Source organism: Pelophylax lessonae, assembly GCF_965119305.1.
Source record: "Pelophylax lessonae genome assembly, chromosome: 5".
In the NCBI taxonomy this organism is placed as follows: Eukaryota; Metazoa; Chordata; class Amphibia; order Anura; family Ranidae; genus Pelophylax; species Pelophylax lessonae.
In genome coordinates this window covers 403,773,523-403,794,517 of record NC_138772.1, presented here as the reverse complement: position 1 = coordinate 403,794,517, position 20,995 = coordinate 403,773,523, and the positions used below count along the sequence as shown (strand labels likewise).

The 20,995-nt window shown below is 43.6% G+C and overlaps 1 protein-coding gene across 4 annotated transcripts in view; it reads left to right on the top strand.

Annotated features, from left to right (window-relative positions):
• Positions 1-20,995, top strand: part of SS18 (SS18 subunit of BAF chromatin remodeling complex) — a 127,102-nt gene that overhangs the window by 31,655 nt on the left and 74,452 nt on the right. For all 4 annotated transcript variants that reach the window (XM_082259403.1, XM_082259402.1, XM_082259405.1 and 1 more), the window contains exons 4-5: positions 10,433-10,586; positions 16,452-16,673. In XM_082259403.1, the coding sequence (XP_082115529.1) occupies positions 10,433-10,586; positions 16,452-16,673 (376 nt within the window). The remainder of the gene's footprint in view (positions 1-10,432; positions 10,587-16,451; positions 16,674-20,995) is intronic.

Below are 20,995 nucleotides of genomic sequence, written 5' to 3'. Positions count from 1 at the left end.
GATCATTTTAAAGAGGAAGTAAACTCTTCCTTATTTTTATTTTTTAATTTTTTTTTTATTTCTTCCCTGCAAAGTAAATGCATAATGTGCTAGTATGCATCGCATACTAGCACATTGTGACACCTCCTAACGAAACCCTTGTCGTCCCCGCTGGAGACCACGTCCATCTTTAGCCATCTTCAATACTGGTAAAAGTTTACTTTAAATTTAATTGTAATGCCTTTATATTAGCTCCAGTCTATCAGCCTCCATCTTCTCTGGGTTCAGATCTTCCCTGCACAGTCTTTAAGGCTACATTCACACCTGAGCGTAGCGTTTTTCGCGCGTTTTTTACCGCGATTTTTGCGGCGTTTTTTACCGCGATTTTTACCGCGATTTTTGTGCAGGCGTTTTTAGATTGAATAGAGATCAATGGAAAACGCCTGTAATCTGCCCAAAAAGAAGCTCATGTACTTTTTTGAGCGTTGGGCGTTTTGTATACAGCGTCAAAACGCTCAGATGTGAACAGGGGCCATTGAAATGAATAGGATTTGTCTTGTTGGGCGTTTTGAGAGCTGATCCTAGAGCAGAAAAACGCCCCAAAAACGCCCCAAAACGCCTAGATGTGAACGGAGCCTGAAGGTTTTTTTTTAAAAACAAACATTTAATACTTACTTGCTCTGTGATGGTTTTGCACAAAGCAGCCCTGATTCTCCTCTTCTGCGGTCCCCCACTAACACGTCTGGCTCCTCCTGCCGTGAGAGTGCCCCAATAGCAAGCTGCAAAGCATAGTATAGATTGCCCCTATAGCAAGGTAAAAAAAACCTTCTGCCTTTTTAGAACCACTCACTTCCTGCCCAGGACTACATGTCCCATGAGGCATTGCTCCTCACACATTCACAAGTTCTCAGGCACTTACTGAAATGTGTGGATGGTGTACTGAGCTGTATGTGTGCTGCACTATATTTCCTGATATGTAACTAAATCATGCATTCTGTATGCAAGCCAACTAATCGGCTGACCAACTAATTGATTATGAAAATAATTGACAGTTATTTTCTTAATCGATTAGTTGCCGATTTAATTGATTCGTTGTTTCAGCCCTAGTTAGATGAATACGAACTGTGGCTGTAGAATGTAGCTAAGCTGGAGGCTTACATGTCCACTGTTAGGCAGGAAATTCTCACTGATTGGTTGACCATGATATCCTTCTCCAGCTGCAAACAGTTGTACCAAAAACTGCCCATCTCTACTGACATTGCTCTAAACTGGCATGGTCAGACACGCCCCCTCTCTTGCTATGTTCTGTCACCACAGAGCAGTGAAGAAAAGAACTGGAAACAGCAGTTTCACTGCGTGAAAATATACTTTAACCACTTTTGGACCAGAAGTGCATGACCAGGCCATTTTTTGCAATCCTGCACTGTTACTTTAACCGTCAATTGTGCAGTCGTGCAACGCTGTACCCAAATTTTTTTTTTTTTTTTTTTCCACAAATAGAGCTTTCTTTTGGTGGCATTTGATCACCTGTGCAATTTTTTATTTTTTTGCGCTATAAACAAAAATAGACAATTCTGAAAAAAATGTTTTACTTTCTGCTATAAAACATTTAATAATAAAAAAATCAGCACAACTGTATAAAATAATAATAGAAAGCTGCTATGCACTAAAGGATCAATAAACCAAAAGTCACAATAACAAATATATAACAAAAAGTGCAGCGCTGTCAAATATGGATTATGAAGATGATATCGAGGAGAGCAGTCCACAGGTGCAAATTATGGTGAAGCATGCACAAGATATAAACATTCAGTGCTCTTCAATGTGCTGGTAATCCTCCACCCAGTCTCATTAGCCTCACACTTAGCCCCTGTGTCACCAGACGGGCTAGTAAGACATAAACTTTCTCCATGGATATCCCCAATATAGATTAGATCAGTATTCCTCTTCATCAGAAAATAAGGCTCACAGGTAACAGATCACAGGTCCATAAAGCGGGTCAAAGGTTCGGACATAGTGCATTACCGCAATAAATTACTTTATTGAACATAGCAGTGCAGCGGTCTCGACCGCAATGGATGGCGGGTGACGTCAACCGGCCCCTTCCCCCTTCGCACGCGTTACGTCCCACAGGGCGGGACGTCACCCGCCATCCATTGCGGTCGAGACCGCTGTGTGCAATACGATCTGCTCATCACATGCACTTGTATAGTGCTTTACAAGGTAATTTTAAAATTTTTTCAACGTTTTAGGCTAATATGTTTTCTGCTACATATTTTTGGTAAAAAAAACCCCAATAAGTGTATATTGCTTTGCGCAAAAGTTATCGCGTTTACAAACTAGGGGAAAGATTTTGTCATTTTTATTTATTTTTTAGTAGTGATGGCGGCAACCAGCAATTTTTTTTTTTTTTCTCAGGACTGCGGCGGACAGATCGGACACCTGACATTTTTGACACTTTCGGGGGGACCAGTGACATTACTACAGTAATCAGTACTAAAAAATATGCTCTGTTTTACTGTACTAATGACACTGGCAGGGAAGGGGTTAACACCAGGGGCGATCAAAGGGTTAAATGTTTCCCTAGGGGGTGCTTTCTAACTGTGTGGGGGGATGGACTTGCTGGGTGAACATAGACCTGTGTTCCCAAATAGGAAGAACACCGGATCCCTGTGTTCATCACTAACAGAACAGCAGTCTGCGGTCTTTACATCAGCAGATCGCCTTTCTGTCTCCACAGGGAATGATTGTGGGTGACCGGCAGACATCGCATCCGCTAGATGGCTCCCCCTGTGGCCAATTGGCGTGTGAAAAAGAGGAAAAAGAATCTCCTATAGTGGAAATCCTAGCTTTTGTGTATCATGGGAAAAGGTTAGATCCTCAATGTTTTATTTTCTGTCCGTGTCCCCCTTAGGGAGAGTTAACCAAATGCTTGCCCTATTTCCAGGTGTTAAAGAAGTGATGAGGGTGAGGGACAGCTCCCTAATGAAAGGCAGTAATTAAAAAGAAAAAAAAAAGGTTCAAAATTTTTATGTGGTTATTTGAAGTTTTTTTTTTTTTTCATTTAATGTATACACAAATTTAGGAGTATCTTTTATTTAAATGAAAATCCTATTGTAAAGGGCCCTAACCACCTGTGCCTTCAAGCATATATGACAGCTGCCTCTTTTAAGTGTATATCACACTAAAATATAGATCAAAATTTAAAGTGAGGCGCTAAGAAATGTGTAAACTATGCCATGTGTTTTTATAGTTGTATTAACCTTCCTAGCGGTATTCCCGAGCGAGGCTCGGGGTTAAATTTCAGAGCCAAAAGCAGTAACCCCGAGCCACACTCGGGGTACCGCTAGAAAGATCCCTGGATCCTGGTAGAGGTTTTACTTACCTTGTCACCGGGATCCAGCGATGTATGCGGCGGCGGAGCTTCCTCCCGCTCCTCTGTGAGCCCCGGCTTCCGTCTCCTGCGACGTGACGTCTGCAGGGGGGTGGAACCGGCAGCAAATTCAAAAAGAATATGCACAAACACACTGATACACTGTAATCCTATTGGATTACATTGCCAAAATAAAATAAATTGACCTTTTGATTGCCCCCCCCCCCCCCCCCAGTGCTTTCTCCTTTGCACATCTTGCATTTTTCTGCGCGCCGCAACCTCAAAAGCAGTATACGACCTGCAGGGCGACAGCGATACTGAATCGCTTGCAGAGTGGAGTGACAGCGATTCATGGGGAAGTTCATCATCGGGCGCTGAAAGTGATTTCAGCCATGATGCTGTGACTGTGCCGAGCGATGTGTGGACTTGGTGCGTGATCGACTGCCAACTGCCACTCCTTTTTTTTTTTTTTTGGCACCGTTATGTCGGAGTACAAATTTTCGCTCATTATGAAGTATTTGCACTTTACAAATAATGACGAATTTGAGACTTCTCATCCAGCTCCGAAGCTCAAAAAGATCTGGGACATTTTATCAACTAATTTTGACGAAAGACTATTGGCCTATAAAGGGAGACTCAGCTGGATACAATATATTGCGTCCAAGAGAGCACGGTTTGGAATAAAATCATTTATGCTGTGTGAATCCAGCTCTGGATATATTTGGAATTCGGTCCTATACACCGGGAGACGAACCAAGTTCAACGAAAGGTTCAGCAGCTATGGAATGGCAACCGCTTCAGTTCTGACGCTGATTGAGCCTCTGCTGAATCAGGGGTACTGTGTCACCACAGACAATTTCTATACATCCCCAGAACTGTATGAGTTCCTTCTACAACACAAGACTGATGCGTATGGGACCGTCAGAGCTAACTGGCGTGACATGCCCCCCAGCTTTGCCAACAAAAAGCTGAAGCCTGGAGAATTAGTTGCCTGGCAGAAAGGAAAAATGTTGGCACTGAGATGGCGTGACAAAAAAGATGTCTGCCTGATGAGTACCATCCACAACACCGCTACTGTCATGGTACATAAAAAAATATTTAAGCACCTTCTGGAACAGTGTTTGTGGAATGCATTCATTCTCCTAAAAAAGAAGAGTGACAGGCCTGTGGTGTGTGGAAAATTGCTGAGCTCATATTTCTCAGGCACCAAACACCAACAGTAAGTAGATCCGGACGCCGTGCTGCTGGTGTTGTGAACGCCTGACCGGTCATCACTTTATGGACCACATTCCACATTCCGGAGAAGTCTGCACCCAGAAGGATGTGTGTGGTTTGCTGTTCTAAGCGTGACAACACTGGACGCAAAATCAGAAAGGAAACGCGGTACTACTGTCCTGACTGTGACGTTGGACTTTGCGCTGTACCCTGTTTCAAAATTTTCCACACCCGGGACGTTTATTGAAGCAATATTACCACTAATATTGCATCCTTTTTGGGAAAAAAAAAAGATATTGCATCCTTGTTTGACAAAAAAAAAATGTCAGTGTTTTTGATTACGTTATTTACTATAATTTATTGAATAAAAAGTGTTATTTTTTGGAAAAAAAAGTGTTCTATTATTTAGGATTTTGTGTTTCAAACTTTATCATACCCGGGATGTTATAAAGAAGAATGCACAGTAAAAAGAAATCGTATATAAAAAGTTGGTTTGGGCTGCTCATAAGAATTACATGCAAAATAATGGTACCGCTTTCAGCACCTAAAATCCGAAAGAATCATACCGCCAGGGAGGTTAAACCCCTATTCGATCCATGCTTAAAATCTCAGTATTAATAAAAACCTAAAACCGTTACAATCAGAAATTGGTAGTGAAAAAAAAAAGAGTAGACCATAAAAGTGAAAAGGAAAAGAAAAAAAAAAACTGCACATCAAAAAAAATTATTATAATGCAAAAAATACAAGGAAATTTAGATATAAAGTATATCCTAAAATACGCAGTTCTAAAATAAAAGTCCAGTGTGGTATTCAATCTATCTTTAAGGCCCAGCCACCATACCGTGTATGAAAGATCTTGAAAAAATATTTATCTTGCGTTCACTGACAGACACAGCTCCATGTCTTCTTAGACCCTTGGGCTCATGCTGCTCTCTCTTCAGGGGTAGGACTAGGCAGAAATAATTTTGACTGCCCCTGAGGCAGTACCAGGGGGTACACAATCACTTCCTGCTATAGGACTTCAGTTTTCTCTGCCTAGTCAGGAGTAAGGACCTGGCTCCCTGCTGGGATCTGCGGTCTTGGCACTTTTTTTCCCTTTTTAAATGGGTGCATGGTGGTGAGTCTCTGTGGGTATACAGTCTTACTCTGCTATATACAGCTCCACAGGTGCGCTGATCCTTGTGGTGTTCCAGCGGTGCGGTGTGCAGGGTTTTTTTTCCAAAAAAAAAAACAACTTTTTTTTTTCTTTTGGGCACAAAAAAGAGTCCCTGGAACTTGTATCCCCACCTGACCCACTCTTTGAAGCTGTGGGACCCTCGGAGTCTGTTTGCCCTGGCGGCCATGACGGTGGCCCTGCAGTCACTTGTGTCAAAGTATGCTATGGCCCTGCAAAGGCGGCCTAGCAAGAAGCTCCCCCCGCCTTCACCTGTGTCCTCTGCAGCCGCGCATTAAAAAGCATCGATTGTGTCAGTGCGAGAAACTTTAAAGTTGGAGGACTCGGCTGATGCTGAGTCAGGGACGCCGGTGCAATTTGGCACCCACAGATCTTCCAAGGTGACTGACTAAGGTTTCCCTTTCCTGCCTATTTTGATCAGATTGTTGCTAGTCAGTGGGGATCCCCGAAACGCATGGATAAAATACCTAAGCATTCCGCTAGGAGATATCCCTTTGAGGAGTCTCTCTGGAAGAAACTGACGGTTCCAGCGTTGGTGGACCCTCAGGTTTCCAGGCTAAATAGGCCACACTTTTGCCGGAGGAGGATTCTCCATCCTTTAAGGATCCTGTGGACAAGAGAGCTGAGGCTCTGGCTCCCTACCTTTTCACCATGGCAGGTTCAATGATGAGGGCGGTGTTTGCTATCACCTTGGTATCCCAGACCATAACGGAATGGGCAAAAATGTTACGCCAGGATTTGGAAGGGTATCATCCTCCTCGGGAGCTGGCGGATTAGCTGATCCAGGGGCTACAGTACATTTTTTGATGCATCTTTTTACACGGTCCCTTTTTGGCTTGGCAGAGTATCTGTGACGGCGGTGATCCTTCGCCACATGATTTGCTTGAAGCACTGGTCGGCCTTCATAAAACGTGCTGACTGATCTATCTTTTTGTAGGTGACCGTTTGTTCAGTGCCTCTATGGAGGAAATCATTAAGGGCTTTACGTGGCGGTAAGAGTACCTTACTTCCTCAGGTTGCTAGGGGCAAGGAACTTCGTAAACGTGGTCCGTTTTTCTGGGCTCACAAGCGGCCCTTTCCTTCGACTTGATCGCAGGAAAAGGGTTAAAAATCCACCTGTAACTTCGTGGGTGGCTTTGATAGATCCTGTAATGGTAAGTCAAAAGCGGGCACTACTGGTTCCACAGGCAAGCCTTCCCCAGCCTGAAGGAGTGCCCTCATCTGTATCTGGGGTGGGGGGACATCTTCACTTCTTTCCGCACCCGTGGACCTTGCTCATTCAGGACAAATGGGTCCACGAGTTGATTTGGTTCGTTTACAAGATCGAGTTTTAGTGCTTGCCTCCGGCAAGGTTCTTTCCTTGCAATTTACGCCTGTCTCACGATCGGCTGCAGGGCCTTTACAGGGCAGTGCAGGACCTGTTAGCACAAGGAGTCATTGTGCCTGTTCCAGAGTCGGCACGTTTTTTTCAAGGTTTTTATTCAAATCTGTTTACCGTTCCAAGGAAGGAAGGCACTTTGTGCGGGTTCAGAAATTTTCGGATGAAGTCCATTCACATAGTAGTGGCTTTCCTTCATCAAGGAGATGTTTTGGCTTATATCGATCTCAAGGACGCTTACCTTCATATTCCAATACATGTCGGGCACCAGCGTTTTTTTTTTTTTTGTTTTTTCCGTTTGCTGTGGGCGAGGAGCACTATCCATTCGTTGTGTGACCTTTTTGGTCTCGCTTCAGCTCCTCGGGTGTTCACAAAAGTTTGGCCCTAGTGTCAGCATTGCTTCGGCAGAAGGGGAGCGCGGTACTAGGTTACCTGGGCGATCTGCTTCTGCGTGCAGAGTCTTCTTCGGCTCTAGAAGTCGACTTGGACAATACTGTGCGAACTCTACAGGAGTTCGGATGGACACTAAATTTTCAGAAATTGGCTTTGACACCGTCCACCAAGCTGTACTACTTGGGTTTGACTCTGGATTCAGCCCGGGTGTTTCTTCCACAGGCGAAATTACTGAAGTTGCAGGATGCGATTCGGCTCCTGTCGTCCAACCTATTGGTCGTCGCTCAGGCCTTGCATGCAAGTGCTGGGTCTGATGGTCTCCACCTTCAAGGCGGTTCCTTTTTGCTCAGTTCCATACCAGACCTCTGCAAAGAGATTCTTGCCAAATGGGACAAGGATTTGCAGTCACTGGACGATCTGATCCTGTTGATTCGGGGTACGAGAGGGTCTCTGATATGGTGGCTCCTCTCCCCAGAGCTTCACCTGGGAAAGTATTTTCTTCCCCTGTACCGGACAAGTGATTTCCACGGATAACAGTCTGTCTGGGTGGGATGTGTCTTGGGAGTATACTCGGCTCAAGGTGTTTGGACTCGAGAGGATTCCAGTCTGCCGATCAACATCCTGGCGATTTAGGCGATCAGGCATTGTTCGTCTCGGTGGACTGATCGTTTGCAGGGATGCCTGGTGAGGCTACAATCGGACAATGCTATGGCAGTGGCATATGTCCATCAAGGGGGCACAAGGAGTTCCCTGGCAACCCGGGAAGTAGCCGGCATCCTGAGGGGCAGAACTATATGTTCCGGCCCTCTCTGTTGTGCACATTCCGGGGGTAGAGAATTGGCAAGCGGACTATCTCAGTCGGCAGACGTTGGTTTCTTCACCTGGAGATGTTTCATCAGCTATGTCTCCGGTGGGGGACCCCTGATGTAGACCTTTTGGCCCCCCATCTCAACAGGAAGGTGCAGAGGTTCGTGTCAAGGTCTCGGGATCCTTTGGCCGACGCTGCAGGGGGCCTGGTGGCCCCTTGGGGTCAGTATTATTTGATTTACGCTTTTCCTCCAATACAACTTCTGTCGAGACTGCTACGCAGAATCGAGGTAAAAGGGATTCCAGTCATTCTGGTGGCACCAGACTGGCCTCTCTGGTCTTCTTACGCAGGCCTGATAAGGCTGGTATCAGACGTCCCTTGAAAACTTCCTCTCGGGGGAAGATCTTCTGGCTCAGGGACCAATCTTCCATCCTGCTTTACAGTTGCTTGCTTTAACGGCCTGCCTTATGAAAGCCAGGTGCTGAAGGACAGAGAGCTGTCAGTCGGTGATTCCTAAGCTGTTGAAAGCTAGTAAATCTACTTCCAGGAAGGTTTATCTTTAAGTTTGGAAGGCGTACATGACTTGTTGTGAGTCTGGGGGGGGGGTTTTCTCCCTGTTCCCTGTCGCTCCGACTTGGAAAAAGGGTCCTGTACTACATCGGGGCGACCTCGGAGCGACTTGCATAGACATTCATTATATGAAGTCCATGCAAGTCGCGCCGAAGTCGCGGTGCACGGAACTTCACAAGTCGCCCCCGAAGTAGTACAGAGTCGTGCCGCGGTAGTGTGATTGCGGGCCAATGTTTATATTTTGCTATAGAGATTTATTGATTTAGAGCCCATTCACACTAGCGCGACTTGTGAGGCAACTTGTGTGCCCTCAAGTCGCCCCAAGTCGCTTGACATAACAAAAGCAATGTTAATCAATGAGTGCCGTCTTAATTGGCACTACTGAAGTCGCTCCGACTTCAGAAAAGGGTCCTGTACTACTCAAAAGCAATGTTAATCAATGAGTGCCGTCTTAATTGGCACTACTGAAGTCGCTCCGACTTCAGAAAAGGGTCCTGTACTACTTTGAGGTGACTTGTGATCCGACTTGTCCCATATACTTCAATGGGAGTCACCTCCTTGTCTTATTTGAAGCGACTTGTGATCCGACTTTCCATAAAAATGGTCCTGAGCAAGAAAAAAAGAGCATTTTTCATATAATTTTTATTAGTACATGAATATGTCTTCTCTCCACCTGGCCGTTTTTCTTGCAGGTATTTATCAGGCATTTTTTGAGGCAGGCATGTCTTTTTTGGATTTGGTGTCTGGGGTGTCTAAAAAGTGTACCTGTGAAGTTTCAGCTCCAAAAAAAGTCATGCCTGCCTCCAAAAATGCCCGATAAATGCCAGCAATAAAAAATGCAAGGTGTAGAGAAGCCGCCACACTGCTGTATTAATAATTATAAGAAAAATGTTTTTTTTTTTTTTTTTTTTTTATTTTGCTGGTTCTGGACATGCTACAGTGATGAAACTTCACAGGGGCACTTTTTAGACCCCCCAGACACTACCCCCCAGACACTATCCAAAAAACATCATATTCTGATTGGCCAAATACAAAGTCGTCTATCATATAAGTCGCGTAAAAAAAATTCACAAGTCGCGATAGAAGTCGCCCCTTATGAGGCGACTTAAAGGTCGCGGCAGTGTGAACCGGCTCTTAAGCTGCTTGTGTGTGTGTTTTTTTGTTTTTATTTTTGTCTTTTTCCCTGTATTCCGTTCTCCTGTAGAGGGCAGTATAACCCGAAGATGAAAAAATCATGTGTCTCTATTTTACTGGGAGTACACAAACTCTATTTTGACAGCTGAGTCAGTATTTTGCAGGTGTTATTTATTTGGCCATATTGTAAGCTGTAATAGCACTACCTTTTTAGAATGAGAAGTATTGTGTGATTAGAGAGATCATGGAATTGCTCTAAGTAGTTTGCTATATAGCCACAGAGCCATTTCTGTAAGATGCAGTACACTGACATCAGTAGGAATATTTTTCTCTTTAAACGAGCTTGTGTGGCAGTGCGTGGAATTTAATTTGTACCCTTGTATTGAATTATATTTTTAAATCTTTTAGCTACCTACACCGAACATGCCTATGGGTCCGGCAGGAATGAATCAGAGTGGCCCTCCACACCAACCACGTTCTCACAACATGCCTTCAGAAGGAATGGTAGGAGGGGGCCCGTCTGCACCACACATGCAGAGCCAGATGAACGGCCAGATGCCTGGTAAGATTCTCTTCCCCTAGGTATTAACACCATGGTTGCTAGGCAACCAATGGACGTGCAGGCTCAGGGGATACTAGATTGCTGATGACAAAACTGCCTTGAATACCCTGGAGTGCAAGCTCTCTTACAGTTTGTTAGCTACAGAGCTACGTGACCTGTATTCACTGTTTATCTTTCTGCCCTTGGGCTTTGATGTGGCTGACACACAGCATTGCTGTGATGAACAGAACTGTCTAAATTTAGTCTGTGTGAAACCACACAGTACAGCTGGCTCTGAAAAGCTTTTTGTGGAGAGATTGTCCATTGGCTTTACAAAATAAATCCCCTTTTGACAGCGGAGGTGTGTTTTTTACATGTTATATTTTTAGTTTTGCTTGTCAATCTTTACTGTCAGCTCATTAGAATTTGCTAATCTATATTTCTTTTCCTTTTTTTTTTATCACACATCAGCCTTTTTATCTTTAATTCATTTGTTTTGTGGCATTCCCTGAAATATTCGAACGATGAAAAAATAATCATTTAAATTGGGTGTAAAAGAATATCTTTATCAAATATGTCATTTGTGCATGTATTCAAAATGCGATTAGTATATGTAGGGCTGGACACATGCTGCTGTGCTGTGGTTTGGGTGTAGCGTGATCTTATGCATGGTTTTACACACATACTTAGTTGCGCTCCTAATGACTTCTGTTGGACCGTGTGTGTTTGTTTGTTTGTTGTGTTTTTTTTTTTAGAATAAATTCACCTTTGGGAACATGTTACATTTTACACCCGATTTTAAGGTGGAACATGTAACCTGTTCCCAGTGCTGCAGCCTCCTGCTGAACCTCCCTGTACTAGCTTCCACTATTTAGAAACAGCGTGGCCATGCGGGGCTCCACCCACACAACCGCATCATTCAGACACACTGCTCCCTGTGTCTGAATGAACTACAAGCTCCGAAATCCTTAACGGCTGTCAGCTTGGATTTCTCAATGAACTTGTTCATTGAGTGTTCCTGACAGGAACAATGAGCTTACACATACTGGATGTATGGTTAAGCCCATACACTGACAGTTTGCCGGAGACCTGCATGACATTAGCGATCTGCTGATCGCTGGTGCAATGATTTCCAGGCTCCTGTAACAAAAAATAATAAATGCACATTTTTAAAAAAGTGAACTTCTTCTTTAGAGCGCATCAGAATGCTGCATCTTTGAAGCACTTTCAGAAAATATGCTTGAATAGAAATCAATGGGAGGGCACCTAAAATGGTGTGTAAAATGTGGATACAATCGTGCTGCACCAAAACCACAGTGAATCGGTGTAAGCCTGGCCCAATAACCTTAGGCCTTGCTCACACCTGAGCGTTTTTCAGCTCGTAAAACGCTCATCTCTGAAGTCTCAAAACGCCCAACAAGCAAAATCCCATTCATTAAAATGGCCCCTGTTCACATATGAGCAGATTACAAGCAGTTTTGTTAGATGTCAATGCCTGCAAAAAACACCTTGAAACGATATGCTCAGGTGTGAATGGAGCCTTGCATAAGATGTTTATGTTGTGAATTAAGGGACATCCTAAATAAGCAGATGCCAAAGGGTGTGTTGTTTTTATTTATTTATTTTTTACATGGAGATTTTGTGTAAATCAAAATTTGGATTACCGAACTCTGCTAACAGAAAAGAGAATTCAGGTTTTGCCCTTTTTAAAGTAAACAGTTATTTAGAACCACTAGCAACGCTTCATTAGTATGTTCATAATTGGCTACGAAGTGAAATTGAAATCCTTGTTGTAAGCAAAGCCTCAAACATATTTCATTAGTCAGTGCTGCCATCTTTGCACATTCTAGTCTATGGGTATGCTTTAGCTGTTAGTCCCTTAATATAGTCTGAGAGAATTTACAAATTCGACCTCTGTAGCAAGCAGGCATGGGAAACACCACAAGTCTGCTGGAGATCCCAGGCTTTGGGGGAGAATGTAAAAGCTGTGACATTACTGGCAGAGGAGTGGAGCGGAAGATGCTTGCTGTCAACTTAAAATTTAGTAAAAGTATTCCAAGAAAGAATTAGATTAAAGTGAAATTTCTTGCTTCAATTACCCAATGTATAATCACCCACATAGTACATCTAGCTTTAAAAATCTATTGCTCCCGGTTTCTTTTCTGTCCATGCCCTGTTTTTTTTATCTCAGTCTTCAAAGCTGCTGGCTATTATCAGCAACACCAAGCTACTTATGGGGTCTCTTATGGGGGCTTTTCCACTGCATGGAACCGAACGGTTCGGCTCCCTTTTGTGCTTTTCCACTGCTGGTACCGCATGGTATGGTGTAGGAACGGTTCGGTACGGTACAGCGGCGCTTTTCCACTACATGGAACCGAACGGTACGGCTCTCTAAAACAGTACCACCTCGATTGTGGTTCCAAGGGGTACCATACCGGTACCATATCCCACAATCCTTTGCATGCAGTCACTACTAGCCACTGATTGGTCAGAGAATCGTTGTTATCCCACCCACTTACTTTAGTACTATAGTGGAAAAGCAAACCGTACCGAACCGTTCTAACACCGTACCATGCAGTGGAAAGCCAAACGGGGCCAAGCAGGGCCGAGTAGAGCCGAGCCGGTACTTGCAGTGGAAAAGTGCCATTAGCCCCCTTCACACTACTGTGCTAAACAGGATAAGGGCAAAGTGAAACATTTTTACAAAGTTTGCCAGCCAGGCTTTGCAAAGCGATTTATCACTATTGATGGGTATTCTTTCTTTTTTGTTTACAAACTTTTTTTTAATTCAGTATAATATGCTGGTACATGTAAATGCTGTAGATCAAAAATAATGAATTGTAAAGCTGTAGAAAAGGTAATTGATTTACATTCAAATAATAAAATTGCAATGCGGTTTGTAGAAACATTTTGACACGTATACAGATAATGTGATATAGATGATCAATTCTTTTCATACAAGTAATATGACATGGATCAAATGTGAAGTAATCTTTTATATGGGATTACCTATAGTGCTTGCTTAATTTAAGTAAATTAAAATAAATGGTTGCAATATTTTAAAATATAAAGTGCGTATAAACCCTGTGATTTGATGCAGATGGTATATAAAATTATATATAAATATACTTAATTAAAATTGCAATGATTAATAAATATGATACTGAGTGTAAATCTAATAAAAGTGCAAGATCATATATAGTGCAGAAAATATAAGTATTATCCTAAAATTTCCTTGAAGTTCATGTGCAAAATAAGCTCATGTGCAAAAAGTTTATAATAATGTGACTTCTTGGTGATAAATTTCAAAATAAAGTGCACAGTGAATGGTGCTTGGTGATAGGTTTTTCCACTCTAACCCTGGTGTCCCTCCTTGTGTTCCACTGTGCCAAGATAGATGAGTTTCACACTCGCCAGATTACATGGGTCCTGTGTGCCTTATGACACTAAGACCATAAGAACTTTGGTGACCCCCTGGGCCCGGGATGTGTTCCCTCCAGACAGGTACCTTTTTCCTGCAGCAACGCTCCTCCTGTCATCCACCTCCAATGCGGGATGTATAAAAGAAAGGGAAGGCCCAGATAGTGCAGTATCGTTTTTTCAACTGATATTTTATTGCACAAAATCCAGGTAATCCATAACATAGTCCCAATATAGAATAAAACAAGAAGAAACAGAAAAATTTGATAAAACGCCGTCACATATGTGAGCTACGGTGTGGAGAGCGGCACTTCCGGTTTGCCAAAGCTCTTATGGTCTTAGTGTCATAAGGCACACAGGACCCACGTAATCTGGTGAGTGTGAAATTCATCTATCTTGGCACAGTGGAACACAAGAAGGGACACCAGGGTTAGAGTGGAAAAACCTATCACGAAGCACCATTCACTGTGCACTTTATTTTGAACTTTTATCACCAAGAAGTCACATTATTATAAACTTTTTGCACATGAGCTTATTTTGCACATGAACTTCAAGGAAATTTTATGATAAAACTTATATTTTCTGCACTATATATAATCTTGCACTTTTATTATATTTATACTCCGTATCATATTTATTAATCATTGCAATTTTATTTAAGTATTTTTATATATAATTTTATATACCATCTGCATCAGATCACGGGGTTTATACGCACTTTATATTTTAAAATATTGCAACCATTTATTTTAATTTACTTAAATTAAGCAAGCGCTATAGGTAATCCCATATAAAAGATTACTTCACATTTGAGCACTCACACTTTACTATAGCAGCTGCAAACCACATTTATTTATTTATAAGTTTAGGTTTCTCCATTTGGCGCGGGAAATATACTTTGTATATTTTACCCCTCAATATGACATGGATGACAAAGAAAAATATCTTCCGTTTATTAAAGCGGTAGTATAATACGCTGTATGACTTTTACCTACAGTTAAGCCTATAATAAGGCTTACCTGTAGGTACAATTAATATCTCCTAAACCTACACGGTTTAGGGGATATTCAACCTGCATGCAGCCGCTGACGTCTGCGGCGCATGCGCTCTGAAGGTCTGAAGGTTTTATTTTTTTCTGAGTATAAAACCGCTTTAACAGGTCTTTAACATGAGTGAGATAGATTAGTTATCTGAAGGTTGAAAAATAATCTCAGACTGTTTTAAACCAGGGATCCCATTTGTTTTATAGAGTGTAGAGTTAGTGCATGAAATACAGTAAAACCTTGGTTTGAGAGCGCTTTGCAAGACCAGCAAGTTTTTTAAATCAATTTTGACTTGATATGCAAGCAATGTCTTGATATACAAGTAGCATGATATCACAACTAAGTATAAAAGAGAAGAGAGGTGCCTCTAAGTATAGCAATATGGTTATATTTAATGAAGGTTCAATATTTAGCAGCTCACAACCATGATGAAAACAGGCACATCTAAATATGCAGGCTACTGGGGTAAAGCTGTCCACATAGACCATCCTCCACACCGCCATCGACGCCTTCCCTTCCACACTGAGCTCCACAAGCACTTCAAGCCTCACTTTCAGATCGCTCTACTGCCGGGTAGTCTTCCCCGTCACGACTGCAGATTGACGGCGGTGAGAGCTAAATGTTGTACCTTCATTAAATGTAACCATATTGCTACACTTAGAGGCACCTCTCTTGTATTTTATACTCTGTAGCTCCTGCTGGATTTTGCTTCTAATCCCCTTGTGGAGGCTACCATCTGTGGATGGACATTTTATGGTTACAAAACCTTTCACGTTGCTATAATCTTTTTATTTGGACTATAAACTGAAGGTTATGAATAAATGGTTGTGGAACAAATCATCTGAGCTTCCATTATTCTTTATGGGGAAATTCGCTTTGATATAAGAGTGCTTTGGATTTCAAGCATGTTTCCGGAACTAATTATGCTCGCAATCCAAGGTTTTACCTTATTTTTTCCATAAGGTTAATTGTATTCACTCTTGCTTTTAGTTGGCTAATAGGGACTGAGACTTCCAGTGTATGGCGACACAGCGTGGATAAGTCTCATATGCGGGACAGAAATCCCTGGTATGGGCGTAAATAATAGACAGTTGGTTAGGGAATGGTGCATATGGTTGCCAGAGATAGTAGAAGCAAAATGTTCCAATTGATGCTAAAAATAAGCTATTTACCCACATTCCCAGACCCGATGTGTTTATTGTTTCCAGTCAATCACCCACCTACTGTGGGCGAAATGAAAACCTGACCCATGTACTCTAATACAGAACCCTGTCAAAGAAATAGAAGTGCACAGTTCTATATATAGAATGCGTAGATTTGTTTTCTATTGTTTGCATATATGTGGACTTGTCATTTAATTTGTTTACTGCCGTATTTTCACTTTAGCGCACAATTGAACAGGAGTATTGCTTTCTTTTTTCAGGACCCAACCATATGCCTATGCAAGGACCAGGACCAAACCAACACAACATGTCAAATAGCTCAATGCCTATGCCTTCAAATAATCATGGTTCCATGGGAGGATATAACCATTCTGTGCCCTCTTCACAAAATATGCCAGTCCAGAATCAGATGAGCTTGTCTCAAGGCCAGTCAATGGGAAACTATGGTCCCAGACCAAGCATGAATATGCAGCCAAATCAAGGTAATGACATTATATTAGAGTTGGGCTTTTGGGAGTTTAAGTAAAAGCCACAGAGTTAACAGTCACAGTCAGTGAAAACAACCTAACTGTATAACTACAGTAAATTGTTGAAAACAATTGAATATTTAGATCTTAAAATGATTGACTGCACTGCTTTTACCAGATAAAGAAAATGTTAAGTGAAACTGTGCTAGGACTATGCATGCTAATGGATTTACTAATTCTGTAATGGTAAAATCACTTTAACCACTTGACCTCCAGTGGATTTACCCCCCTTCATTATGGCAATGCATTACTTTAACTGACAATTGCGCGGTCATGCGACACTGTACCCAAATAACATGTATGTCTTCTTTTTCCCCCACAAATAGAGCTTTCTTTTGGTGGTATTTGATCACCTCTGCAGTTTTTATTTTTTGCACTAAAAACAAAAAAATATAGGCAATTGTGAAAAAAAAACAGTATTTTTTACTTTGTGCTATAAAACATATTGAAAAAAAGAAAATCTAATTTTCTCATAAACTTATGCCAATATGTACTCTGCTACATATTTTTGGTAAAATATATTAATTGGTTTGTGCAAAAGTTATAGCGTCTTCAAACTATGGGATATTATTATTTTTTTTTTTTTTTTTAACTAGTAATGGCAGCATTCAGCGGCTTTTAATGAGATTGCGCTATTGCCGCTGACGATCAGACACTGACACTTTTTAGGGACAAGTGACACGAATAGTGTGATCAGTGCTAAAAGTATGCACGGTTACTGTACTAATGACACTGGCTAGAAAGGAGGGGGTTAAACATCAGTGGCGATCATAGGGTTAACTGTGTGCCTAGCCTGTGTTTGTGTACTGTGGGAGGTGCTTTTACTAGGGGAAGGCATGGATCCATGTCCCTGCTTTGCATGCCTTCCCTACTGACAGAAAAGCAATCTGCCTTCTTTACAAAGGCAGATCACCTTTCTGCCTCTGTGCAGGATGATCAGCGGGTGCCGGTGGACATAGAGTCAGTTTCCCGCAGATCAGCTTCTGCTGTGTACAATCATAGTGGGAGCGGGTCGACAGCTGTGTGCATGTGCACCCCCTTACTGGGTACGTGATCCAGTGCAGCAGTGCCACCTTGCCGCTCTATAAGCTAGTTATAAGGGTGGCAAGTGGTTAAAACCCTCATTTCTCTATCGTTCATTGACAGACGTAGCTCCATATTCTTCTTAACCATTGGGTTATGCTGCCCCCTACAGGAGTAGGACACTAGGCAAGAAAAAACTTTACCACGCCTATGGGGCAGTCCCTGTGGGCATACACCCACTCACTCTGCTGTTGCATTCAGTTTTTCTGTAGAAGTAGAACCTAGTTCCCGGCTGGGACTTCGGTCTTAGCTTGTTTTTTTATTTTAAAGGGAATCTTTGTTAAAATCTTAATTTCTCTGTTGCTCATTGACAGACGTAGTCCTCCTTGATTAATATCAACTCGGGTTATACTGCCCTCTACAGGAGTAGGACTAGACAGGAAAGAAAACGTTCTGGCCACACCCTAGGGGCAGTCCCAGAGGGTATATCCTCTCACTTCCTGCTACAGCAAATCAGTTTTTTTCTGTCTAGTTAGGAGTAAGGACCTAGATTCCTTGCTAGGATCTTAGGTCCTGGCAGGTTTTTTTTTTAGAAATACTTTTTTAGACAGCTTTTTTTTTCTCCAGTGTTCCTGTGAGATCTTCAAGCAAGTACGCTGAAACTGGGCGACGGGCTGGATGTTGAGATCCAGTGGTCACCCCAGTTCAGCCTACGAGCGCGTGCAGGCCATAGCTCCGCGCTGGGTCGGCAGCGACATAGTCCCACTGGACAGGGACTGACCCTGCGAGTTAAACGTCTCGCCTGGACGCCAATGACCAGCAGAGTCACGGCGTCCGTATTGGTCGACAGCCCCCCCACCCCGGTGGAGAGGGGTTCTGTCAGGAGTTGGTGCCCGCTTGGTTCCGGTATGGTGAGTAGAATGTTCCCCCTCTTCCCCCTGTCGGGTTTGTTGGTGGACGCGGGCCCCTCTCTGGGATGGTCGGACACTCAGTTTCTGGGTCTCCCCTCTATCCTATAACAGGTCACAGATCCCCCAATTTTGAGTGTGATTTTGTGAATAGAAACCAGGAGGCTTGGTTTGGGAGCTGACGATCTAAAGTCACTATATGACTGTAAGGGTGACTGAAGTCAGTGGCAGACTACTAAAAGGCATTACCATGAGGATAGAGGTATCCTACCTGTCATAGTGTGTACACAGGCCTATGCCTGAGTTACTGCAGCCACAGATCGCTATCCCTCCAGAAAGCCGGTCACTTCCACAGGCCGCACAGCCTCCCGCAGGCCGAGGACACCTCCCACAGGCCGAGGCATTCCCGTAGGCCGCACAGGCCGAATGCACACCTCCCGCAGGCCGGTGCTAGCTTGCAAGCCGCCGCTATCCTATACAGACCGCCGCCATTTTTTCTTGCAGATCGCACGAGGCCGCCATATTTGCGTAGCCTCATGTCTGCAGCATGGGGGCGGCCATGTTTGAGGTGACCAAACACCTCGTGGAGTAATTGGGAGGCGCTGGAAGGCGTGTAAAGGGGCGGAGCCGCCTCCTTGGCCCAGGGAAAGCAAGCCAAAGACTTCCTGTCTGTAACAGACAGTGCTGGAAGCAAGTTGATAAGAAACTTCTGTGCATCAGGTGAGCCTTGGGGTCTCTCTCTCTCTCTTTCTGAGGGGTCCAAGCAGGTAGACTGAGGGGCGCTATTGTGCTGGGGGACTAAGTTTTAAAAAAAAAAAAAAAAGAAAAATGTTTTTTTCTTGCAATTTTTTTGTGTTTGCTGGCAAGTGTCTTGTTACATGAACCCTGCCACACATGTATCCCCACCTGATCCCCTCGGGGTGGCCGCAGGACCCTCCAGTACCCCATTTGTGATGATGCATTATCAGCAGTTTTGGAGTCTTTGGTATCCCATGTGGAGGTAGCCTGTCAGGGACGGGGGTCAAGAAGAGCGACCCCCTGCCTACCCCTATGTCATCTGATACTTCAGATACGGATTCTGAGCTGGTCATTGCAGCCCCTTTTCTGGGGTTGTTGTCTCAGGTACGGTCTCCTCAGACAGTGAAGAGGACGCTTCTGCCTCCGCCATAGCACAAGAAGCGTTGGTGGAAGCACTAGTTGTGTCTGTCCGGGAAACCTTAAATCTTGAGGTTACACCGGCAGAGGTAGCGGAGACTCATATTCCTTTTTTGGTACTAGCAAGCCTACCAAAATGATGAAGGGTTTCCCTTGCTCAAATGGGGTCGTCCGTAAAGAGCCCCTGCTATTTCCAAACGCATTGCTAGGCGCTATCATTTTGAGGAATCCCTCCTTACAAAGATGGACGGTACCACCAATAGTGGACTCACCGATTTCCAGACTAAATAAAGCCACTGTTATCCCGTTGGGTTGACAGAATGGGCCCCACCCATCTCTAGGGTGGGGGGACGTCTTCACCGGTTTCCGGATCTCAGGGCTTTCCAGAATCCCGGATAAAGGGGTTCGCAAGGTCATATGGTCGGGATACAAGATCGAGTTTCGATCACTTCCACCGGTGCGATTCTTCCCTTCCAATATTCGACATCCCCGGGTCGCTTAAAAAGCTTTGCGGGGGACAGCTTGATGCAACAAGCAGTGGTAGTTCCCATTCCTTGGAGGAGTTCTAGTCGAACCTGTTCACAATGCCCAGGAAAAAGGGCTAGGTGCGTCCAATTCTGGTCTTGGAAGAGATGGAGTCCATCCATACAGTGGTGGCCTCCCTGCATCAGGATGATTTCCTGGCGTCCATAGACATTTAGGATGCCTATCTTCATATCCCCATCTTCGCAGGACATCAGCGTTTTCGTTGCTTTTCCCAAAGATCATCCCTGGTTCCCACCAGGAGACTGAACTATCTGGGCCTAATTTTGGATACATCCTTGGCAAGAGTGTTTCTCCATGCGGAGAAACTCCAAAAGATTCGGTCAATGATTCGGATGTTGCTGTCCGTCAACTGGCTGGGATTGATGGTCGCCTCTTTAGAGGCAGTACCGTTTGCCCAGTCTCATACCCGAATTCTCCAAAGAGGAGATTCTTCTCATATGGAATCGGAATCCCGATTCCCTGGACAATCGGATCCGATTGAGCGAGCGGACCAGGGAGGCTCTGGTCTGGTGGCTTCGGTCTCCGATGCTCAGCCAGGGGAAGTCATTTCTTCTGATAAATTCCAGGTTAACGATAAATGTGTTGGAACTGAGAGCGATCAGACTTTGTCTGATTTACTGGACCGAGCAGCTCCAGGGCAGCCCG